Source organism: Neophocaena asiaeorientalis, unplaced genomic scaffold, assembly GCF_003031525.2.
Source record: "Neophocaena asiaeorientalis asiaeorientalis breed wild unplaced genomic scaffold, Neophocaena_asiaeorientalis_V1.1 scaffold256, whole genome shotgun sequence".
Classification (NCBI taxonomy): Eukaryota; Metazoa; Chordata; class Mammalia; order Artiodactyla; family Phocoenidae; genus Neophocaena; species Neophocaena asiaeorientalis.
Window position 1 is genome coordinate 5,443,650 of NW_020185324.1, and position 23,632 is coordinate 5,467,281.

A 23,632-nucleotide genomic window follows, 5' to 3' on the forward strand; every position below is an offset into this window, starting at 1 on the left:
CCCCAAAGTTAGCAGAAGGAAAGAAATGATAAAAATCAGATCAGAAATAAATAAAAAAGAAATGAAGGAAACAATAGCAAAGATCAATAAAACTAAAAGCTGGTTCTTTGAGAAGATAAAGAAAATTGGTAAATCATTAGCCAGACTCATCAAGAAAGAAAGGGAGGGAGAAGACTCAAATCAATAGGATTAGAAATGAAAAAGGAGAAGTAACAACTGACACTGCAGAAATACAAAAGATCATGAGAGATTACTACAAGCAACCCTATGTCAATAAAGTGGACAACCGGGAAGAATTGGACAAATTCTTAGAAATGCACAACATGCCATGGCTGAATCAGGAAGAAATAGAAAATATGAACAGACCAAACACAAGCACTGAAACTGAAACTGTGATTAAAAATTGTCCAACAAACAAAAGCCCAGGACCAGATGGCTTCACAGGCGAATTCTATCAAACATTTAGAGAAGAGCTAACACCTATCCTTCTCAACAGCACATTAAAAGGATCATACACCATGATCAAGTGGGGTTTATTCCAGGAATGCAAGGATTGTTTAATATACGCAAATCAATCAATGTGATACACCATATTAACAAATCGAAGGAGAAAAACCATATAATCATCTCAATAGATGCAGAGAAAGCTTTCGACAAAGCTCAACACCCATTTATGGTAAAAACCCTCCTGGAGCTTCCCTGATGGCGCTGTGGTTAAGAGTCCGCCTGCAGATGCAGGGGACATGGGTTCGTGTGCCGGTCCGGGAAGATCCCACATGCCACGGGGTGGCTGGTCCGATGAGCCATGGCCGCTGAGCCTGCATGTCCGGAGCCTGTGCTCTGCAACGGGAGAGGCCACAACAGTGAGAGGCCCGCATACAACCACACACACAAAAAAAACCCTCCAGAAAGTAGGCATAGAGGGAACTTTCCTCAACATAATAAAGGCCATATATGACAAACCCACAGCCAGTGTCGTCCTCAATGGTGAAAACCTGAGAGCATTTCCTCTAAGATCAGGAACAAGACAAGGTTGCCCACTCTCACCAGTCTTATTCAACATAGTTTTGGAAGTTTTAGCCACAGCAGTCAGAGAAGTAAAAGAAATAAAAGGAATCCAAATTGGAAAAGAAGAAGTAAAGCTGTCACTGTTTGCAGATGACATGATACTATACATAGAGAATCCTAAAGATGCTACCAGAAAACTACTAGAGCTAATCAATGAATTTGGTAAAGTAGCAGGATACAAAATTAATGCACAGAAATCTCTGGCATTCCTATACACTAATGATGAAAAATCTGAAAGTGAAATCAAGAAAACACTCCCATTTACCATTGTAACAAAAAGAATAAAATATCTAGGAATATACCTACCTAAGGAGACAAAAGACCTGTATGCAGAAAATTATGACACTGATGAAAGAAATTAAATATGATACAAATAGATGGAGAGATATACCATGTTCTTTGATTGGAAGAACCAACACTGTGAAAATGATTCTATTACCCAAAGCAATCTACAGATTCAATGCAATCCCTATCAAACTACCACTGGCATTTTTCACAGAACTAGAACAAAAAATTTCACAATTTGTATAGAAACACATTTTACGAGCAATCATGAGAATGAAAAACAGAGCTGGAGGAATCAGGCAGTAGATGGACCTAGAGTCTGTCATACAGAGTGAAGTAAGTCAGAAAGAGAAAGACAAATACCGTATGCTAACACATATATATGGAATTTAAGAAAAAAAAATGTCACGAAGAACCTAGAGGTAAGACAGGAATAAAGACACCGATCTACTGGAGAATGGACTTGAGGTTATGGAGAGGTGGAAGGGTAAGCTGTGCCAAAGTGAGGGAGTGGCATGGACATATATACACTACCAAACGTAAAATAGCTAGCTAGTCGGAAGCAGCTGCATAGCAGAGGGAGGTCAAGTCGGTGCTTTGTGACCAACTAGAAGGGTGAGATAGGGAGGGTGGAAGGGAGGGAGACGGAAGAGGGAAGAGATATGGGAACATATGTATATGTATAACTGATTCACTTTGTTTTAAAGCAGAAACTAACACACCATTGTAAAGCAATTATACCCTAATAAAGATGTAAAAAAAAACAAACAATGGTCAAAGGATCTGAATTTTTTCCAAAGACATACAAAAACGGCCAACAGGTACATGAAATGGTAATCAGCGTCATTAATCATCAGGGAAATGCAAATCAAGACCATAGTGAGATATCACCTCACACCTATGAGTATGTCTATCATTCAAAGGACAAACGATAAAAAATACTGGAGAGGATGTGGAGAAAAGGATCCCTTGTAAGTTTTTGGTGGGAATGTAAACTGGAACAGCCACTATGGAGACAGTATGGCATTCCTCAAGAAATTAAAAATAAAGCTACTATATGATCTAGCAATCCCACTTCTGGGTATATGTCCAATGGAAATTTAAACATTATTCTGAAGAGATATCTGTACTTCCACATTCATTGCAGCATCATTTGCAACAGCCGAGGTATGGAAACAACCTAAGTATCTGTCAGCAGACGAATAGATGAAGAAAACGTGGTGTATGTATATGTGTGTGTGTGCACACGCTCGCACACATACACAGAGGAATATTATTCAGCTTTTAAAAAGGAATACTTGTCATTTGTGACAACGTAGATGAGCCTGGAGTACATCATGCTAAGTGAAATAAGCCAGTGAGAACCACAAATCCTGCATGTTAATACTTATATGTGGAATCTTAAAAAGTTTAGGAAACAGACAGTGGAAATGTGGTTGCCAGGGTTAGTGGAAATAGAAATGGGTAAAAGGGTAGATTTTCACTTATAAGATAAATAAGTTCTGAGGATCTGTGTATAACGTGACTGTGGTTGATAGCACTGTGTTGTAGAATTGAAATTTTCTAAAGAGTAGAATTTAAATGTTCCCTCACCCACCAAAACGGTAAATTCATGAGGTTGATGGAGGTGTTGACTTAATGGGAGGGAGCCTTTCACAATGTATACATATATTAAATCATCATGTTTTATACTTTAAATATTTTATTTGTTAATTATACCTTAGTATAGCTGAAAAAAATTTATTTCAAAGACTACAACAGAAAAACCCTTAATGCCTCATTGAGAGATCTACTGAAATATATATTTCAATAAGAAAAAGTGAGTCCAAAAGGAAGGCATAGGATCCAAAATAATAGTAAGCACAAACTGATGAAATTCTAGCATATTTGCTCTTTAATGGCTAAGAATTCATCTGATGGCTTTCTATAACTGAGTAATAGAGATAGTGTAATAGAGTACGATAAATATTTTTTAAAATTTCTATTTTTGAACAAATTAAAATTGTTTAAATTTGCATATCCAAACGCAGAGGAACTTCAAAAATCTGGCAGTTTTGCTCACAATTGCCAGTTTTTTGTTTTATTTTTACACACTGATAGTTTTATATTATTTGAATAAGTATTAATTCTAGTATTTTCTCTAATAGAATAAGATTCTTGTAGTTGAATGTAGAACTGTGTTTCATATTGCAGTTCACTTAATAATCACTTTATTTATTTAATATCTGTATTTAGAACGGTGCCTGGCATATAGTAGATGCTGTGCAAGTGTGTTTGCTATTATTCCTGTCCTCTTCCTTCACGTAGCTCATGATTTAAATGATTACGTCTGTGAGGAAGGTTGTCAAATTTTCAGGTCTTCCAAATACCAGTCTCATGTTTTAGCTGCCAGCTAGATTTTGGTCTAATTGCCCTGCTTTCGTTCCTAATAAAAGTCTGTAAAACAGTAGTCTTTATTCTCCTCACCTTCCAAAGTCAAGGGACAAAGTCCTTCTAATAATGGTATTACAGATCTCCCAAGTTTGAAATCCTCATACTATCTTTTACTTCTGGAGTCTATATTCAGTTAGTCCTCATGGTGCATCAAGTCTTCCTCTTTTATTACCTCTAACCATCCAACTGTTGCTGTTTCAGTTCAGGATCTTAGTACTGCCTAGGTTATTGTAATAGCTTTCTAACTATACCGCTTCACCTTTCTGATCATTATTGACTGTGGGATAAAGTTTAAATTCTTTGGTCTGACATTTGGACCTTCTTTTATTTCATACTGTATCAGTTAGGATTGCACTTACTTATATGTAATAAGGTGTCTGGTGGTTGGTAGGGGATTCCTGACGTTGATTCAGCTACTTCAGGTTACCAGGTCGTTTATTCTCTTGGCCTTTCCTTCATGGTTACATGGTGTTAAGGTGACTGCCCTACCTATATTTATGCTTAGATTCACACAGAAGGTGAAGGGGAAAAAGTAAAAGGAGACATGACAGCTACGTCAGCCTTTTTTTAAGGAGTGGTCCTGAAAGTACCACCCAACAACTTTCACATAAATCTCATTTGCTTAAACTGGTTCACATGGCTATCCATCTGTGGGGAAGTAGAGGTTTTTTGGGGGGGTACATTGGTAAACCCCCCCATTTGGGCTTTTGTATCAAGGAAGAAGGGGGAAATGCATACTGGGTATGTAGCTGCGGTTTTGTTACAAGTATCCAGGTCTTAGTTGTGGCATGCAGGCTCTTTGTTGCAGCGTGCAGGCTCCTCTCTAGTTGTGGCGTGCGGGTTTTCTCACTCTAGTTGTGGTGCACAGGCTCCAGGGTGCGTGGGCTCTGTAGTTTGCAGCACACGGGCTCTCATGTTGAGGCGTGGGAGCTCGGTAGTTGTGGCACGTGGGCTTAGTTGCCCCGTGGCATGTGGGATCTTAGTTCCCTGACCAGGGATTGAACCAGCGTCCCCTGCATTGCAAGGCAGATTCTTTACCACTGGAGCACCAGGGAAGTCCCTATCCATCTGTATTTTTAATCTTTTCCTAAATGGTATAATTTCTCAAATACTTCACTTAGACCAATAAATTATTGAACATATCTTGTATCTTTCTACTCTTCAGAACAGTTCCACTCTTCCAGAACGTTCTTTCTCTTCCATCCATCAAAATCCAATCCATGCTTCAAGAACAGTTTTAAATATGACCTCCTCTAATAAAGCTCATCAGTTAATCCCAGCTTGAAATTGTATTTTTCCCTTCCAGATTCCAATAAGCAGTTGTCAGAGTAATCTGTTGAGAAATCATGTCGCTTTGTGGAATCTCTTCTTCTGTTGTCTGTAACTGATTTTGTTTGTTCTGTTAGTGTTATATATTTATATTGTGGTTCCTCAGTGTATAAGCTTCAGTTTTATTGTCATTGTCCACAGGAAGTTTATAATTTTGATATCTCTCACTGTGCTTTGTATATAGTAGTATAGGCATACCTCATTTTATTGTGCTTCCCCGATACTGGTTTTTTACAATTGAAGGTTTGTGGCAGCCCCGTATTAAGTCTATCAGTGCCAATTTCCCAAAAACATTTGCTCACTTCACGTCTCTTTGTCACATTTGATACTTCTTGCAATATTTCAAACTTGTTCATTATTATTATATTTTTTATGGTGATCTATGATCAGTGACCTTTGATAATACTATTGTGAAAAGATTACAAATCGTTGAAGGCTCAGATGATGGTTAGCAATAAAGTATTTTTAAATTAAGGTATGTACAATTTTTTTTTAGACATAATGCTATTGCATGCTCAGTATACTACAGTATAGTGTAAATATAACTTTTATAGGTACTGGGAGACCAATAAATTTGTGTGACTTTATTGCACTGGTCTGGAACAAAACCCTCAGTATCTGTCTGAGAAATGGCTGTACATGATACTTATTCAGTTAATGGATTTGACAGAGTCATTGCTGTCAGTGAAGACTTCTTTATATATGAAGGATAACTTATGAATATCACTTCCATTTGTAACTTTGGTTTCTCTTACAGGCAAATGTTCTGATAAAAGACTGCATGGGAATGGCATGCCTTACAATGACAGAAATGGAAGGAACATCCTCATCTCCTGTACATCAGAATGGTGATATTCCTGGAAATGCTAATTCTGTGAAGCAAATAGATCCAGTCCTACAGGTCTATCTTTATCATTCCCTTGGAAAAGCTGAGGGGGATTATCTGAAGTTTCCACCTGGGGAGTATGTTGCAGAAGAGATTTGTGTTGCTGCTTCTAAAGCTTGTGGTAAGTGTTAAAAAGCAGTGTTTTTCTTCTTATTAATATATCCGTGCTTTAATTATGTTACTCTTAACACAATGTACATGTATAATGTATTTTTATGCTTCTGTGACTGACAGGTGTTTTCATATGCATGTAAAATGAGAATATCACTAAAGTAGAATTTAAGGTAAATTCTGTGTTGAGCTAGTGGTATAGACTGAATGTTTGTGTTCCCCAAAATTCGTGTTGAAACCTACTCCTCTAATGTGATAAATTTGAAAGTGGGGCTTTCGAGAGATGAATCAGTTATGAGGGTGGATTCCTCATCAGTGGGACTGGTATCTTTGTTAAAGAGACCACTGAGAGTTCCTTTGCTCCTTCTACCATGTGTGGACATAGCATGAAGATGAATAAGAAGGTGAACTATCTATGAACCAGGAAATGGGTCCTCATTAGACACCACATCTGCCAGCACCTTGATTTTGTACTTCCAAACCTCCAGAAATGTGAGAAATACATTTCTATTTTTTTTTATAAACCACCTTGTCTGTGGTATTTTTGTTACAGTATCCTGAATGAACTAAAACAAAAATTGGTACTGAGAAGTGGAGGGGTGCTGTAATAAATTCCTAAAAATGTTGAAGTGGCTTTGGAACCTGGGTAATGGGTAATGGAAGGGTTTTGAGGTGTATGCTAGAAAAAGCCTACATTGTTGTGAGCAGGAGATTCTGGTGTGAACTCGAAAGGAGGAGAGGTGTACAGAAAAACCTCAATCTTCTTAGAGAACACCTGTGTAAACCTCAATCTTCTTAGAGAACCCTGTGTAATCCTGCGCAGAATATTGGTAGAATTGTGTACTGTAAAGACCATTCTGATAAGATCTCGGATGGAAATGAGGACTGTGTTATTGGAAACTGAAAGAAAAGTGATCCTTGTTGTAAAGTGTCAAAGAACTTGGCTGAGTTATGTTCATGTTTCAGTGCTTTGTAGAATGTAGAACTTGTGAGCAATGAAATTGGGTATTTACTTGAAGTAATTTCTAAACAAAGGTTTGAAAGTGTGGCTTGAGCCCTCCTAACTGCTTATAGTTGTAAAAAGTTAATAAACAGAAACCTCAATAAAATAGAATCAGGAGACCAGAAGGGGGAGTTCTCATGGTCTGCAAGGATACCAGAGCCCAAGGGGAAGAAGACTCCTCTTCTTTCCTGGCAAGGACTCAAACAATGAAAAACCTTGGGCTTCTTGTTTACTGTAGCCCTCCCCTCTAGGACAGTGTTCTCCTTCCCTTGCCTTGGGGGAGCTTCCATGTGGCTCACCATGATTGCAGACCCCAGATTGCAGTTCTCTGCTGATCCCAAATAAATCCATCTTTTCTGGAAAAATACCTGGCAGCCTGTTTGTTTTAGGTCAACATAGTATAATTAGAGAGAAATAACTTACTGGCATAATTATAAATGTTAAGCAAAAAGGAAGCAGGACTTAAAAATTTGGAAAATTCCCCACCTATCCAAAAGATGAGAAAGCCTGTTCAGTAGAGAACACTAAGGGTGTGGCCAAGCAACCATTTGTTAAGATTAGTGTGGATAAGCCATCTCAACAGGAACCAGATGCTGCTACCTAAAACAATGGAAGAATGACCCTGAAGACAGTTCAGAAACCACCAGGGCTGCTGTCTTAGCACAGGGCCTGGAGGCAGAATGATTTCAAAGGAGGAGGTGCCAGGGTTTGGAGACCTTGAGCTTGCTGCTTGGTGCTACCTCACCTTGAGGGCTCTGCTGGTGCACTGCTGGTGCTGAGCTCCTTGGCTGCCCCAGGTGTGATTCTGGCAGCCCCTGGTGCAGCAGCTGCCTCTCAGCAGGGTGCAGGCAACAAACTGGTGGAATAAGCCATCTCCACTAGTGGAGAATGCACAGGCCCAGGGGGCATGTCTGACTCCACCTAGATTTCAAAGAACAGGAGCCACCCAAATCCACTAGGGCAGGGCTGCCAGGAGCTTTAGGTGCCCACCCTCTGCCCAGCAAAGCTGAAGGGGCAGGAATGCTGCCCCAGTGGGTCCTGTAGGTAGGACCTCTGCTTCAGTGGGCCTGGAGAGCAGAGTATCAAGTTAGAGGATTATTCATGGACCTTAAGGTCTAATGGAATTTGCCCTGTTGGGTTTTAGACTTGCTTGAGACTTGTCACACCTTTCTTCTAAATATCTGTTCTGTGCCTGTTCTGCCATTGTATTTTGGAAGCACATAACTTGTTTAATTTCACAGGTTTACAGCTGGAGAACCTCAGGATGAATTGTACCTTGAGTCTCATCCAATCTGCTTTAGATGATATTTAGATGAGACTTTGAACTCAGACTTTGAGTTGATGTTGGAATGAGTTAACACTTTTGGGGCTGTTGGGAATAGAATGAACATATTTTGAATGTGAGAAGGATATTATTTTGGGGGGTCCAGGAACAGAATGCTGTAGATTGAATGTATCTCTTCTCCCTCAAATTCATATGTTGAAACCTAATCTCCCAGTGTGATTGTATTTGGCGGTGGGGTGACCAGGTTATAAGGTTAAGTATCACCTTATCTCAGTTGCTTTTCTACCCATTTGTGGCTCAGTTATAGAACTTGTCTCTTTGGATTATGGATATTCGTGTCTCTTTTTTCAAGATACAGTCAGTTGTGGTATAGTGTGAAATAGGTGTTCCTAAAATGCACTATGCTCTGCAGAATTGTGCAATAAAAACCATAAGGCTTAGAGGAAAAATGAGATTAGTGGCATAACATTCTAAACTTTGTGACATTAAAAAAAACAATAAAAACAGCACATGTTAAATGGTAACAAAATATATAAAATCTGAAATATATTTGGCACTTTACCTTAAAGTCTTAAAGCTTGCTTGTGGAAGTGGGCGCTGGAAAGGTTGCATCTTGTGAGTTAGTGTGAGGCTGTAGAAGGAAAGTATCTGAGATCACATGAGAAGTTGTAACACCACATATAGATGGCTGTGGCTCATAACATACATGGTAAACTGTATGTTCCATGTACATTCTCAGTTTGGATGCCAGGCTGAAGGAGTACGCCCTATATGAGACATGATGTTCTCCTGGTAAAAGGCAAAAGAGCATGAGGGCTGCTGGAAACGAAATACCTCCCTACTGCCTCTGCTTGGAACTAACACACTCTCAGTTCTGCTCAGATTCCATTGGCCAAACCAAGTCATATGGCCAAGCCAGTGTTAGTCAGATGGGGTGGTCCTCTCAGGGACTGGGAAGAGAAAAGTGAGTATTTGTGAGCAGTAATGTAGTCTGCTACACTTTTCCCTCTTGACCACAAATAATTTCTTTCTTCAGTATTGAGAATAAATTTTCTCCTTCCCTAGTGAGGATACCCAAAGGTGTCATTGAATCAGGCTTAAAATCCAGGCTCTCCCTGTATTCTCTCAGTCATGTCCAGATGTTATTCTGCTTGATTCAGAGAATCTGTGAACTGAAAAGACAATTATTCTGATATCATATCTACAGCCTTGACAAGTTATATTTCAAAGATATGATATGAGGTAGTTTTCCCTAGCATAGAGACAGCAAGGTTTAGACAAAATAGCTATGTAGAGTTATCTTTTGGAATCCTCCCACCTCTCTCTGAGCCCTATGCCAGTTACTCTTTCTTGACTGAGGTACTCACGTATCTAGTATCCTCATATTCCTTTCCATTCCCATCCCCAAATGCCCTTTATTGTATCTAGCTGCAATCAGAACTTATGTTGATGACCCTTTGTTAAGTATGGTTTTGATGATAAAATAATTTGCAGTAAGTTATAAATTACAAATAGTTTTAATATTGAGATATTTGTATTTAATGAAGAATCTTGATCTGTAGTAACCTCTAATTATAAAAAATGTTTAGGGGAAATGTATTCCTTTAAAATGACCTTTATTCTTTTCTCAGTCCCCAAAGAGTAGAATATGGAGTTAATGTTATAGCTGTACCTCATTCACCTCTTTCAGCTAGCTAAAATTTATTGACACTGTGTTAAGTGCTTTATGTGTGTTACTCAATTCTTACAGCAGCACTAGGGTGTGTAGATGTTGTAGTGTAAGCACCTGACAATTAGCTTTTTAAAAAAGTTTTTACTTTATATTGGAACATAGTTGATTAACAATGTTGTGTTAGTTTCAGGTGTACAGCAAAGTGATTTAGTTATACATATACATGTATCTATTCTTTTACAAATTCTTTTCCCATTTAGGTTATTACAGAATATTGAGCAGAGTTCCCTGTGCTATACAGTAGGTCCTTGTTGGTTATCTATTTTATTTTATTTTAAAAATTTATTTATTTTTATTTTTGGCTGTGTTGGGTCTTCATTGCTGTGCACGGGCTTTCTCTAGTTGTGGCGAGCGGGGGCTACTCTTCATCGAGGTGTGTGGGCTTCTCATTGCAGTGGCTTCTCGTTGCAGAGCATGGGCTCTAGGTGTGTGGGCTTCCATAATTGTGGCGTGTGGGTTTCTGTAGTTGTGGCTTGTGGGCTCTAGAGCACAGGCTCAGTAATTGTGGCACACAGGCTTAGTTGCTCTGTGGCATGTGGGATCTTCCCAGACCAGGGTTCAAACCCGTGTCCCCTGCGTTGGCAGGCAGATTCTTAACCACTGCACCACCAGGGAAGCCCGGTTATATATTTTAAATATAGCAGTGTGTACATGTCAATCCCAAACTCCCAATCTATCCGTCTCCCCCATCCTTCCCCACCGGTAGCCATAAGTTCTCTAAGTCTGTGAGTCTGTTTCTGTTTTGTAAATAAGTTCATTTGTATCATTTTTTTTTAGATTCTGCATATAAGTGATATCATATGATACTTGGCTTTCTCTGTCTGACTTACTTCACTTAGTATGATAATCTCCAGGTCCTCTATGTTGCCACAAATGGCATTATTTCATTATTTTTTATGGCTGAGTAATATTCCACTGTATATATGTACCACATCTTCTTTATACATTCCTCTGTCAATGGACATTTAGGTTGCTTCCATGTATTAGCTATTGTAAATAGTGCTGCAATGAACATTGAGGTGCAGGTATCCTTTCAAACCATGTTTTTCTCTGGATACATACCCAGGAGTGGGATTGCTGGCTCATATGGTAGCTCTATTTTTAGATTTTTAGGGAGCCTCCAAAATGTTCTCCATAGTGGCTGTACCAATTTACATTCCCACTGTTGTTTGCACAACAGTGCAAAAGAGTTCCCTTTTCTCCACACCCTCTCCAGGATTTATGGTTTATAGATTTTTTGATGATGGACATTCTGACTGGTGTGAGGTGATATCTTGTAGATTTGATTTGTATTTCTCTAATAATTAGCAATGTTGAGCACCTTTTCATGTGCCTCTTGGCCATCTATATGTCTTCTTTGGAGAAATGTCTATTCAGGTTTTCTGTCCATATTTTGATTGGGTTGTTTGCTTTTTTGATATGCATGAGGTGTTTGTAAATATTGGAGACTAATCCTTTGTCAGTCACATGGTTTGTAAATATTTTCTCCCATTCTGTGGGTTGTCTTTTCGTTTTGATTATGGTTTGCTTTGCTGTGCAAAAGCTTTGAAGTTTCATTAGGTCCCATTTGTTTATTTTTGTTTTTATTTCCATTTCTGGAGGAGTTGGGTCAAAAAGGATCTTGCTGTGATTTATGTCATAGAGTGTTCTGCTTATGTTTTCCTCTAAGAGTTTGATAGTGTCTGGCCTTACATTTAGGTCTTTAATCCATTTTGAGTTTATTTTTGTGTATGCTGTTAGGAAGTGTTCTAATTTCATTCTTTTACATGTAGCTGCCCAGGTTTCCCAGCACCACTTATTGAAGAGGCTGTCTTTTCTCCATTGTATATTCTTGCCTCCTTTATCAAAGATAAGGTGATATGTGTGTGGATTTATCTCTGGGCTTTCTGTCCTGCTCCCTTGATCTATATTTCTGTTTTTGTACCAGTACCATACTATCTTGATTACTGTAGCTTTGTAGTAGAGTCTGAAGTCCAGGAGCCTGATTCCTTGAGCTCCGTTTTTCTTTCTCAAGATTGCTTTGGCTATTGGGGGTCTTTTGTGTTTCCATACAAATTGTGAAACTTTTTGTTCTAGTTCTGTGACAAACGCCATTGGTAATTTGATAGGGATTGCATTGAATCTGCAGCTTGCCTTGGGTAGTATAGTCATTTTGATAATATTGATGGGTCCAGTCCAAGAACGTGTTATATCTTTCCATCTGCTTGTATCATCTTCAATTTCTTTCATCAGCATCTTAAGAGTTTTTAGAGTACAGGTCCTTTGTCTCCTTAGGTAGGTTTATTCTTAGGTATTTTATTCTTTTTCGTGTGATGGTAGATGGGATTGTTTCTTGAATTTCTCTTCCTGATCTTTCGTTGTTAGTGTATAGAATGCAACAGATTGCTATGTGTTAATTTTGTATCCTGCAACTTTACTGAATTCATTGATGAGCTCTAGTAGTTTTCTGGTAGCATATTTAGGATTTTCCATGTATAGTATCATGTCATCTGCAAACAGTGACAGTTTTACTTCTTCTTTTCCAACTTGGATTCCTTTTATTTCTTTTTCTTATCTCATTGCTGTGGCTAGGACTTCCAAAACTATGTTGAATAAAAGTGGTGAGAGTGGACATCCTTGTTTTGTTCCTGATCTTAGAGGAAATGCTTTCAGGTTTTCACCATTGAGTATGGTATTAGCTGTAGGTTTCTCATATATGGCCTTTATTATGTTGAGGTAGGTTCCCTACATGCCCACTTTCCAGAGTTTTTTTTTTTTTTTGCAGCACGCGGGCCTCTCACTGCTGCGGCCTCTCCCGCCGCGGAGCGCAGGCTCAGCAGCCATGGCCCACGGGCCCACTCGCTCCGCAGCACGTGATCCCCGGACCGGGGCACGAACCCATGTCCCCTGCATCGGCAGGCGGACTCCCAACCACCGCGCCACCAGGGAAGCCCTCCAGAGAGTTTTTTATCATAAATGGGTATTGAGTCAAAAGCTTTTTCTTTATCTATTGGGATTATCATATAGTTTTTATTCTTCAATTCTTTGATGTGGTGATTCACACTGATTGATTTGCGGACATTGAAAAATCTCTGCATTCCTTGGATAAATCCCACTTTGGTCATGGTGTATGATGTTTTTAATGTATTGTCGGATTCGAATTGGTAATATTTTGTTGAGGCTTTTTGCATCTATGTTTATCAGTGATATTGGTGTGTAATTTTCTTTTTCTGTGGTATCTTTGTCTTGTTTTGGTATCATGGTAATGGTGGCCTCATAGAATGAGTTTGAGAGTGTTCCTTCCTCTGCAGTTTTTTGGAATAGTTGCAAAAGGTTAGGTATTAACTCTTCTGTAGATGTTTGATAGAATACACTTGTGAAGCCATCTGGTCCTGGACTTTATTAGTTGGGAGTTTTTAAATCACATTTTCAATTTCAGTACTTCTGATCCATCTGTTCATATTTTCTATTTCTTCCTGGTTTAGTTTTGGGAAATTGTACCTTTTTAAGAATTTGTCCACTTCTTCCAGGTTGTCCATTTTATTGGCGTATAGTTGCATGTAGCAGTCTCTTATGATCCTTTGTATTTCTGTGATGTCCATTGTAACTTCTCCTTTTTCATTTTTCATTTTATTGGTTTGAGCCCTCTCCCCCTTTTTCTTGATGAGTCTGGCTAAAGGTTTATCAATTTTATTTATCTTTTCAAAGAACCAACCTTTAATTTCATTGATCTTTTCTTTTTTCTTAGTTTCTATTTCATTTCTTTCTGCTCTGATCTTTATGATTTCTTTCATTCTACTAATTTTGGGTTTTGTTTGTTCTTTTTTCTGTAGTTGCTTTAGGTGTAAGGTTAGGTTTTTCATTTGAGATTTTTTCTTGTTTCCTGAGGTAAGATTGTATTGCTGTAAACTTCCCTCTTAGAACTGCTTTTGCTGTGTCCCGTAGGTTTTGGATTGTCATGCTTTTGTTTCCATTTGTCTGTAGGTATTTTTTGATTTCCTCTTTGATTTCTTCAGTGATCTGTTGGTTGTTTAGTAGCATATTGTTTAGCTTCCACGTGTTTCCGTTTTTTAGTTTTTTTGATCTCGTAGTTAATTTCTAATCTCATAGCATTGTGGTCGGAAAAGATGCTTGATATGATTTCAGGGTTCTTAAATTTACTGAGGCTGGCTTTGTGGTACAGCATGTGTTCACTCCTGGAGAATGTTCCATGTGCACTTGAGAAGAATGTGTATTCTGCAACTTTTGGATGGAATGTGTTATTTAAGTCATGTGTTTCCTAATTGATTTTCTGTCTGGATGATCTGTTCATTGATGAAAGTGGAGTGTTTAAGTCCCCCACTATTGTTTTGTTACTGTCGATTTCTCCCTTTATGGCTGTTAGTACTTACCTCCTTTAATGAGGTGCTCCTGTGTTGGGTACGTATATATTTACAATTGTTATATCCTCTTTTTGGATTGACCCCTTGATCATTATGTAGTGTCCTTCTTTGTCTCTTGTAACAGTCTTTATTTTAATGTCTATTTTGTCTGATATGAGGATTGCTAATCCAGCTTTCTTTTGATTTCCATGTGCATGGAATACCTTTTTCCATTCCCTCACTTTCAGTCTGTATGTGTTCCTAGATCTGAAGTGGACCTCTTGTAGTCAGCATATATACGAGTCTAGTTTTTGTATCCATTCAGCCAGTCTTTGTCTTCTGTTTGGAGCATTTAATTTGTTTACATTTAAGATAATTATCAATATGTATATTCTTATTGCTATTTTATTAATTGTTTCGGATTTATTTTTGTAGGTCTTTTTTCTTCCCTTACTCTTTTGTTCTCTTGAGATTTGATGACTACCTTTAGTGTTGTGTTTGGATTCCTTTCTCATTTTTTTTTACGTGTATCTATTGTAGATTTTCAGTTTGCAGTGGCCATGAGGTTTTGATACAGCAGTCTGTATATAAACAAAATTGTTATAAGTTGCTGATCTTTTAATTTCAAATGCATTTCCAGTATCCTGCAGTTGTGCTCTCCTCTTCTCACAACTGCTGGTTTTGATATCATATTTCTGTGTGGATGACTTCCTACCTTTACTGTATGTTTGCCTTTACTGGTGAGCTTTTCCATTCGTAATTTTCTTGTTTCTAGTTGTGGACTTTTCTTTTCAGCTCTGAGACGTTCCTTTAGCATTTGTTGCAGAGCTGTTCTGGTGGTGCTGAATTGTCTTAGCTTTTGCTTGTCTGTAAAGCTTTTGATTTCTCTGTCGAATCTGAAGGAGATCCTTGCTGGGTAGAGTGTTCTTGGTTGTAGGTTCTTCCCTTTCATCACTTGAAATATATTGTGCCACTCCCTTCTGACCTGCAGAGTTTCTGCTGAGAAATCAGCTGATAACCTTATGGAGTTTCTTTGTATGTTATTGGTTACTTTTCCCTTGTTGCTTTTAATATTTTTTCTTTGTCTTTAATGTTTGTCAGTTTTATTACCGTGTGTCTCGGCATGTTCCTCCTTGAATTAACCCTGTATGGGACTCTCTGTGCTTCCTTGAGTTGGGTGGCTGTCTACTTTCCCACGTTAGGGAAGTTTTCAGCTATTACTCTTCAAATATTTTCTCAGGTCTTTTCTCTCTCTCTTCTCATTATGGGACCCCTACAATGTGAATGTTGGTGCGTTCAGTGTTATTCCAGAGGTCTCTGAGGCTGTCCTCATTTCTTTCATCCTTTTTACTTTATTCTGTTGTGAGGCAGTGATTTCCACCATTCTGTCTTCCAGCTCACGTATGCATTTTTCTGCCTTAGTTATTCTGCTATTGATTCCTTCAGGTGTATTTTTCATTTCAGTTATTGTGTTGTTGATCTGTTTGTTCTTTAGTTCTAGGTCTTTGTTAAACATTTCTTGTATCTTCTTGATCTGTGCTTCCATTCTTTTTTCAAGATCTTGGTTCGTCTTCACTATCATTACTCTGAATTCTTTTTCTGGTGGATTGCCTATGTCCACTTCATTTAGCTGTTCTTCTCGGGTCTTATCTTATTCCTTCATCTGGGACATATTCCCCTGCCATCTCATTTTGTCTGACTTTCTGTGATTGCAGTTTCTTTTTCACAGACTGCAGAATTGTAGTTCTTCTTGCTTCTGCTGTTTTCCCTCCGGTGGATGAGGGTGTGTAAGAGGCTTGTGGGACGGACTGGTTCCTGCCCGTTGGTGGGTGGAACTGGGTCTTGTCCCTCTGGTGGTCAGGGCCATGCTCAGAAAGACTTTAAACCCTGTCTGGTGATGGGTGGGGCTGTGTTCCTGACCTGTTGATTGTTTGGCCTGAGGCATCCCAGCATTGGAGCCTTCAGGCTGTTGGGTGGGGCTAGGTCTTGGGGAGAAAATGGCAGCCTGCAGGAGGGCTTACATGGATGAGTACTCTCCAGAACTACTGCTGCCAGCGTCTCTGTCCCCGCAGTGAGCCACAGCCACCCCTTGCTCTGCAGGACACCCTCCAGTACTAGCAGGTAAGTCTGGCCTGGTCTCTTATGAGGTTACTGCTTTTTTCCCTGGCCCCTGGTATGCACGAGACCTTGTATGCACCCTTTAAGAGTGGAATTTCTGTTTCCCCTAGTCAAACCCCACTGGCCTTCAAAGCCAGATTCTCTGGGGGCTCCTCCTCCCATTGCCTGACCTCCAGATTGGGGAGCCTGACATGGGGCCCAGGAGTTTCACTCCTGTGGGAGAACTTCTGTGGTATAATTATTTTCCAGTGTCTGGTTCGTGCACCTGGTGGGTATGGGATTTGCTTTTATTGCGATTGTGCCCCTCCTGTCGTCTTGTTGTGGCTTCTTCTTTGTCTTTGGATGGAGGGTATCATTTTTGGTAGGATCCAGCGTTTTTTTGTCAATGGTTGTTCAGCAGCTAGCTGTGATTTTAGTGTTTTCGTAAGAAGGGGTGAGTTCACGTCCTTCTCCTCCACCATTTTAAGACTTTCCCGGGAAGATTAATTTGGAAGAGGGTTCATCTTTAGGAAACTTCTTGCATGAATGGCTACCAGCAGAGGAGAGCTTTCTGCTCACCACACTCCTAGTTAGTACTGTAGCCAGGAATTCCAGCTGTAGCTATTTCTTGGAAACCACAGTGAGGCCGAAAGTCACGGTCCTGAAGGATTGTTTGCTCCTGGAGTTATCTGACAACTAGCTTTGTTGATTGCAGTGTGTCTGGTATTAAGCTTTTGATTGTCTAGGTAGCCACTTGAAAGACATCCATTTCAAATAAACAAATTGCCAGCTCTAGGACTAGATAAAGAGCCAGGCCACCCCACCCATGAAGTTCCTTTTTTTAAAGAGGTCTGACTTAGATAACTTAGATAGTGACCATTTGACCTCTTGCTTTTCTCTTCTTGTGCTTTCATTCCTGCTTTATGTTTTAAATTCATCAATAAAAAGAAACCTGTGAAACCCTAGGTACCTCACTCTCAACCCCAGGAAAGACGGAACCCCGGGTTTGCATTCACTAGCTCTCTACCTGTGACCTTGCTGTGTGGCCAGGACTTGTGAATAATAAACGTTGTTTATTTTTCACAGTTCCCTGGTGGTTGTTGCTGAAGTACATCTTGTAATCATAGTAAGATCCATAAGGGCTAGTCCAGCCACAGTATTGATTCTGGAAGGGGAAATGTCTGTGGGCGTTGCCTTAGTTCTGGGTGGGTCTTTAGGTACTTCTGGCCAGTAGCAACGTTATTGCTAGGCTGAGACTGACACAGAACAAGGTACTATGTTTATCTCTCTTTTAAAGTGAGGAAATTGACCAAATGACTTTTATTCTTTAATTTGATCTTAGAATTCCTTTTGGAAGTAGAGTTTTCAGTGCCCTAATCTTTTTTTTTTTTTGCGGTACACGGGCTTCTCACTGCTGTGGCCTCTCCCGTTGTGGAGCACAGGCTCCGGCTTCACAGGCCCAGCGGCCATGGCTCACGGGCCTAGCCGCTTTGCAGCATGTGGGATCTTCCCGGACTGGGGCACGAACCCGTGTCCCCTGCATCGGCAGGCGGACTCTCAACCACTGCGCCACCAGGGAAGCCCCTGGCCCTAATCTTAAATACTGAAAAGTGTGACCAGTCAAGAGGTGGTTCAGGCATTCATTCAGCCAAGCCAACACCCATGGAGCCATCTAACCCTGAATCATACCAGTGGGTGTGAAGTAGTATCTCATGTTTATTTTTTGTAAAAGCTGTATTGATATGTAACTCAGTATCATACATTTCAAGTAATACATTTCATATATTTTTGCAAAAGCTTTATTGATATATAATTCAATATCATATATTCCAAGTCGTATATTTCACGTTTTAAATATGTACAATTCAGTAGTTTGTACTATCCTCACAGAGTTGCCCAACCATCACCACAATCAATTTTAGAACTTTTTCTTCTCCCCCAAGAAAACCCTGTGCTTATTGGGTATCACTTCCCAACTCTCCATCCCTCCCCAGTCTTAGGCAACCACTAAACTACTTTCTGTCTTAGTAAATTTGCCTTTCTGTCTCAATAAATTTGGATTATATAACATTTGGCCTTTTGTTACTGGCTTCTTAAACTCATATAATGTTTATAAGTTTCATTCATGTTGTATCATTTATCAGTACTTAATTCTTTCATGGCTGAATAATATTGTGTTGATATACTACATTGTGTTGTGTTGATATACTTCTTGTTTAACCACTGATCAGTTGATGGATATTTGGGCTGTTTCCAACTTTTGGCTATCATGAATAATGTTTCTGTGAACATTTGTATACAAGGTTTTTCTGTGGACGTATGACTTCATTTCTGTTGTGTATAAATCTAGGATTGCTGGGTCAAATGGTAATCTTTTTTTTTTTTTTGCGGTACGTGGGCCTCTCACTGCCGTGGCCTCTCCCGTTGCAGAGCACAGGCTCCGGACACGCAGGCTCAGCGGCCGTGGCTACTCCGTGGCTTGGTAGATCCCCTATCAAGTATATTATTTGGATATATTTTCTCCCATTTTTGTATTTTGTCTTTTCATTATCTGGATCTGGATGGTGTCCTTTGAATCAAATATTTTTAATTTTAATGAGGCCCAGTTTATCAACTTTAGTTATTGTTGCTTGTGTTTTGATGTCATATCTAAGACTCCATTTACCAAATCTAAAGTCATGACAAATTCCCCTTGCATTTTCTTTTCTAGGAGTTTTACAATTTTTGCTTTGATTCATTTTGAGTTGATTTTTGCAGATGGTATGAGGTAGGGATTCAGAGTTATTCTTTTGCATGGGAATATCCATTTATTACTGACTTATTCCATTTTGTATAGTGTTTATAAAGTTCATCCATGTTGTACCATATATTAGTACATCATTCTTCTATGGCTGAATAATATCAAATACATGGTACAACATGGATGAACCTTACAAAAATTGTGTGAAGTGTAAGATGCTAGTAACAAATAAATGTTTACATGTAGATCACAGCACTCTTTGATGAAGAGACTTTGATTTCCCCACTCAGTAGTTTCAGATCACTTGGCAAAATCTCGTTGGTCCATAGACAAATTGGCTTATCTCTGGATTTTCAGTTCTATTCCATTGGGCTGTATTTCTCTCCTACTGCCAGTACCACACTGTTTGGATCATTATAGCTATGTAGTAAGTTTTTTTTTTTTTTTTTTTTTTTTTTCCTTTTTTTTTTTAAGTTTTAAAGTGTTTGGCCTTACATTTATGTCTCTAATTCATTTTGAGTTTATTTTTGTGTATGGTGTTAGGGAGTGTTCTAATTTCATTCTTTTACATGTAGCTGTCCAGTTTTCCCAGCACCACTTATTGAAGAGGCTTTCTTTCTTCCATTGTATATTCTTAGCTCCTTTATCAAAAATAAGGTGACCGTATGTGCGTGGGTTTATCTCTGGGCTTTCTATACTGTTCCATTGATCTATATTTCTGTTTTTGTGCCAGTACCGTACTGTATTGATTACTATAGCTTTGTAGTGTAGTCTGAAGTCCAGGTGCCTGATTCCTCGAGCTCTGTTTTTCTTTCTCAAGATTGTTTTGGCTATTGGGGGTCTTTTTTGTTTCCATACAAATTGTGAAATTTTTTGTTCTAGTTCTGTGACAAATGCCATTGGTAATTTGATAAGGATTGCATTGAATCTGTAGATTGCTTTGGATAGTTTAGCTATTTTCACAATGTTGATTCCTCAAATCCAAGAACACGGTATATCTCTCTGTCTGTTTGTATCATCTTTAATTTCTTTCATCACCATCTTAATACTTTTCAGAGTACAGGTCTTTCATCTCTTTAGGTGTGTTTATTCATAGGTATTTTAATGTTTTTGATGCAGTGGTAGATGGAATTGTTTCTTGAATTTCTCTTTCTGACCTTTTGTTTTTAGTGTATAAAAATGCAACCGATTGCTGTGTGTTGTTGTTTTTTTTTTTTTTTTTTTTTTTGGTTGAGCCCCCTGCATCGGCAGGTGGACTCTCAACCACTGCGCCACCAGTGAAGCCCTGTGTGTTAATTTTGTATCCTGCGACTTTACCGAATTCATTCATTAGATCTAGTAGTTTTCTGGTATCATCTTTAGGATCCTCTATAGTATCATGTCATCTGCAAACAGTGACAGCTTTACTTCTTTTCTGATTTGGATTCCTTTTATATCTTTTTCTTCTCTGATGGCTGTGGCTAAGACTTCCAAAACTATGTTGAATAATAGTGGTGAGAGTGGACATCCTTATCTTCTTCCTGATTTTAGAGGAAATGGATTCAGTTTTTCACCATTGAGAACAGTGTTGGCTGTGGATTTGTCATATATGGCCTTTATTATGTTGAGGGAAGTTCCCTCTATGCCTACTGTCTGGAGAGTTTTTATCATAAATGGGTGCTGAATTTTACTGAAAGCTTTTTCTGCATCTATTGAGATTATCATGTGGTTTTTATCCTTCAGTTTTTTAATATGGTGTACCACATTGATTGATTTGTGTATATTGAAGAATTTAGGATAAACCCCACTTGATCATGGTGTATGATCCTTTTAATGTGTTCTTGGATTCTGTTTGCTAGTATTTTGTTGAGGATTTTTGCATCTATGTTCATCAGTGATATTGGCCTGTAGTTTGCTTTTTTGTGACATCTTTGTCTGGTTTTGGTTTCAAGGTGATGATGGCCTCATAGAATGAGTTTGAGAGTGTTCCTTCTGCTATATTTTGGAAGAGTTTGAGAAGGATAGGTGTAAGCTCTTCTCTAAATGTTTGATAGAATTCACCCACATGTGAAGCCATCTGGTCCTGAGCTTTTGTTTGTTGGAAGATTTTTAATCACAGTTTCAATTTCAGTGCTTGTGATCAGTCTGTTATATTTTGTATTTTCTCCTGGTTCAGTCTCAGAATGTTGTGCTTTTCTTAGCATTTGTCCATTTGTTCCAAGTTGTTCATTTTATTGGCATATATTTGCTTGTAGTAGTCCCTATGCTTCTTTGTATTTCTGCAGTGTCAGATGTTACTTCTTCACCTGCATCGGCAGGTGGACTCTCAACCACTGCGCCACCAGTGAAGCCCTGTGTGTTAATTTTGTATCCTGCGACTTTACCGAATTCATTCATTAGATCTAGTAGTTTTCTGGTATCATCTTTAGGATCATGTATAGTATCATGTCATCTGCAAACAGTGACAGCTTTACTTCTTTTCTGATTTGGATTCCTTTTATATCTTTTTCTTCTCTGATGGCTGTGGCTAAGACTTCCAAAACTATGTTGAATAATAGTGGTGAGAGTGGGCATCCTTATCTTCTTCCTGATTTTAGAGGAAATGGATTCAGTTTTTCACCATTGAGAACAGTGTTGGCTGTGGATTTGTCATATATGGCCTTTATTATGTTGAGGGAAGTTCCCTCTATGCCTACTGTCTGGAGAGTTTTTATCATAAATGGGTGCTGAATTTTACTGAAAGCTTTTTCTGCATCTATTGAGATTATCATGTGGTTTTTATCCTTCAGTTTTTTAATATGGTGTACCACATTGATTGATTTGTGTATATTGAAGAATTTAGGATAAACCCCACTTGATCATGGTGTATGATCCTTTTAATGTGTTCTTGGATTCTGTTTGCTAGTATTTTGTTGAGGATTTTTGCATCTATGTTCATCAGTGATATTGGCCTGTAGTTTGCTTTTTTGTGACATCTTTGTCTGGTTTTGGTTTCAGGGTGATGATGGCCTCATAGAATGAGTTTGAGAGTGTTCCTTCTGCTATATTTTGGAAGAGTTTGAGAAGGATAGGTGTAAGCTCTTCTCTAAATGTTTGATAGAATTCACCCACATGTGAAGCCATCTGGTCCTGAGCTTTTGTTTGTTGGAAGATTTTTAATCACAGTTTCAATTTCAGTGCTTGTGATCAGTCTGTTATATTTTGTATTTTCTCCTGGTTCAGTCTCAGAATGTTGTGCTTTTCTTAGCATTTGTCCATTTGTTCCAAGTTGTTCATTTTATTGGCATATATTTGCTTGTAGTAGTCCCTATGCTTCTTTGTATTTCTGCAGTGTCAGATGTTACTTCTTCATTTCTGATTCTGTTGATTTGAGTCTTCTCCCTTTTTTTCTTGATGAGTCTGGGTAATGGTTTATAAATTTTGTTTATCTTCTCAGAGAACAAGTTTTTAGTTTTATTGATCTTTGCTATTGTTTTGTTCATTTATTTTCCATTTATTTCTGATCTGATCTTTATGATTTCATTCCTTCTGCTAACTTTGGGGTTTTTTAGTTCTTTTTCTCTAATTGCTTTAGGTGTAAGGTTAGGTTGTTTATTTGAGATTTTTCTTCTTTCTTGAGGGAGGATTGTATTGCTATAAACTTCCCTCTTAGAACTGCTTTTGCTGCATCCCATAGATTTTGGGTCGTCATGTTTTCATTGTCATTTGTTTCCAGGTATTTTTTAATTTCCTCTTTGATTTCTTCAGTGATCTCTTGGTTTTTTAGTAGTGTATTATTTGGCCTCCATGTGTTTGTATTTTGTACAGTTTTTTTTCCTGTAGTTAATATCTAGTTTCATAGTGTTGTGGTCAGAAAAGATACTTGATATGATTTCAATTTTCTTAAATTTACCAAGGCTTGACTTGTGACCCAAGATATGATCTATCCTGGAGAATGTTCCATGAGCACTTGAGAAAAAAGTGTATTCTGTTGTTTCTGGATGGAATGTTGTCCTCTAAATATGAAGTCCATCTTGTTTAATGTGTCATTTAAAGCTTGTGTTTCCTTGTTTACATTTTGGATGCTCTGTCCATTGGTGAAAGTAGGGTGTTAAGTCCCCTACTATGAATGTGTTACTGTGCATTTCCCCTTTTATGGCTGTTAGCATTTGCCTTATGTATTGAGGTGCTCCTATGTTGGGTGCATAAATATTTACAATTGTTATATCTTCTTCTTGGATTGCCCCCTTGATCATTCTGTAGTGTCCTTCTTTGTCTCTTCTAATAGTCTTTATTTTAAAGTCTATTTTGTCTGATATGAGAATTGCTACTCCAGCTTTCTTTTGGTTTCCATTTCCATGCGAT

At 38.6% G+C, this 23,632-nt stretch overlaps 1 protein-coding gene across 2 annotated transcripts in view; it reads left to right on the forward strand.

Moving 5' to 3' along the window:
- Positions 1 to 23,632, forward strand: part of JAK2 (Janus kinase 2) — a 153,046-nt gene that overhangs the window by 54,118 nt on the left and 75,296 nt on the right. For both annotated transcript variants that reach the window (XM_024734235.1, XM_024734236.1), the window contains exon 3: positions 5,873 to 6,122. In XM_024734235.1, the coding sequence (XP_024590003.1) occupies positions 5,897 to 6,122 (226 nt within the window). In that variant the 5' untranslated portion in view covers positions 5,873 to 5,896. The remainder of the gene's footprint in view (positions 1 to 5,872; positions 6,123 to 23,632) is intronic.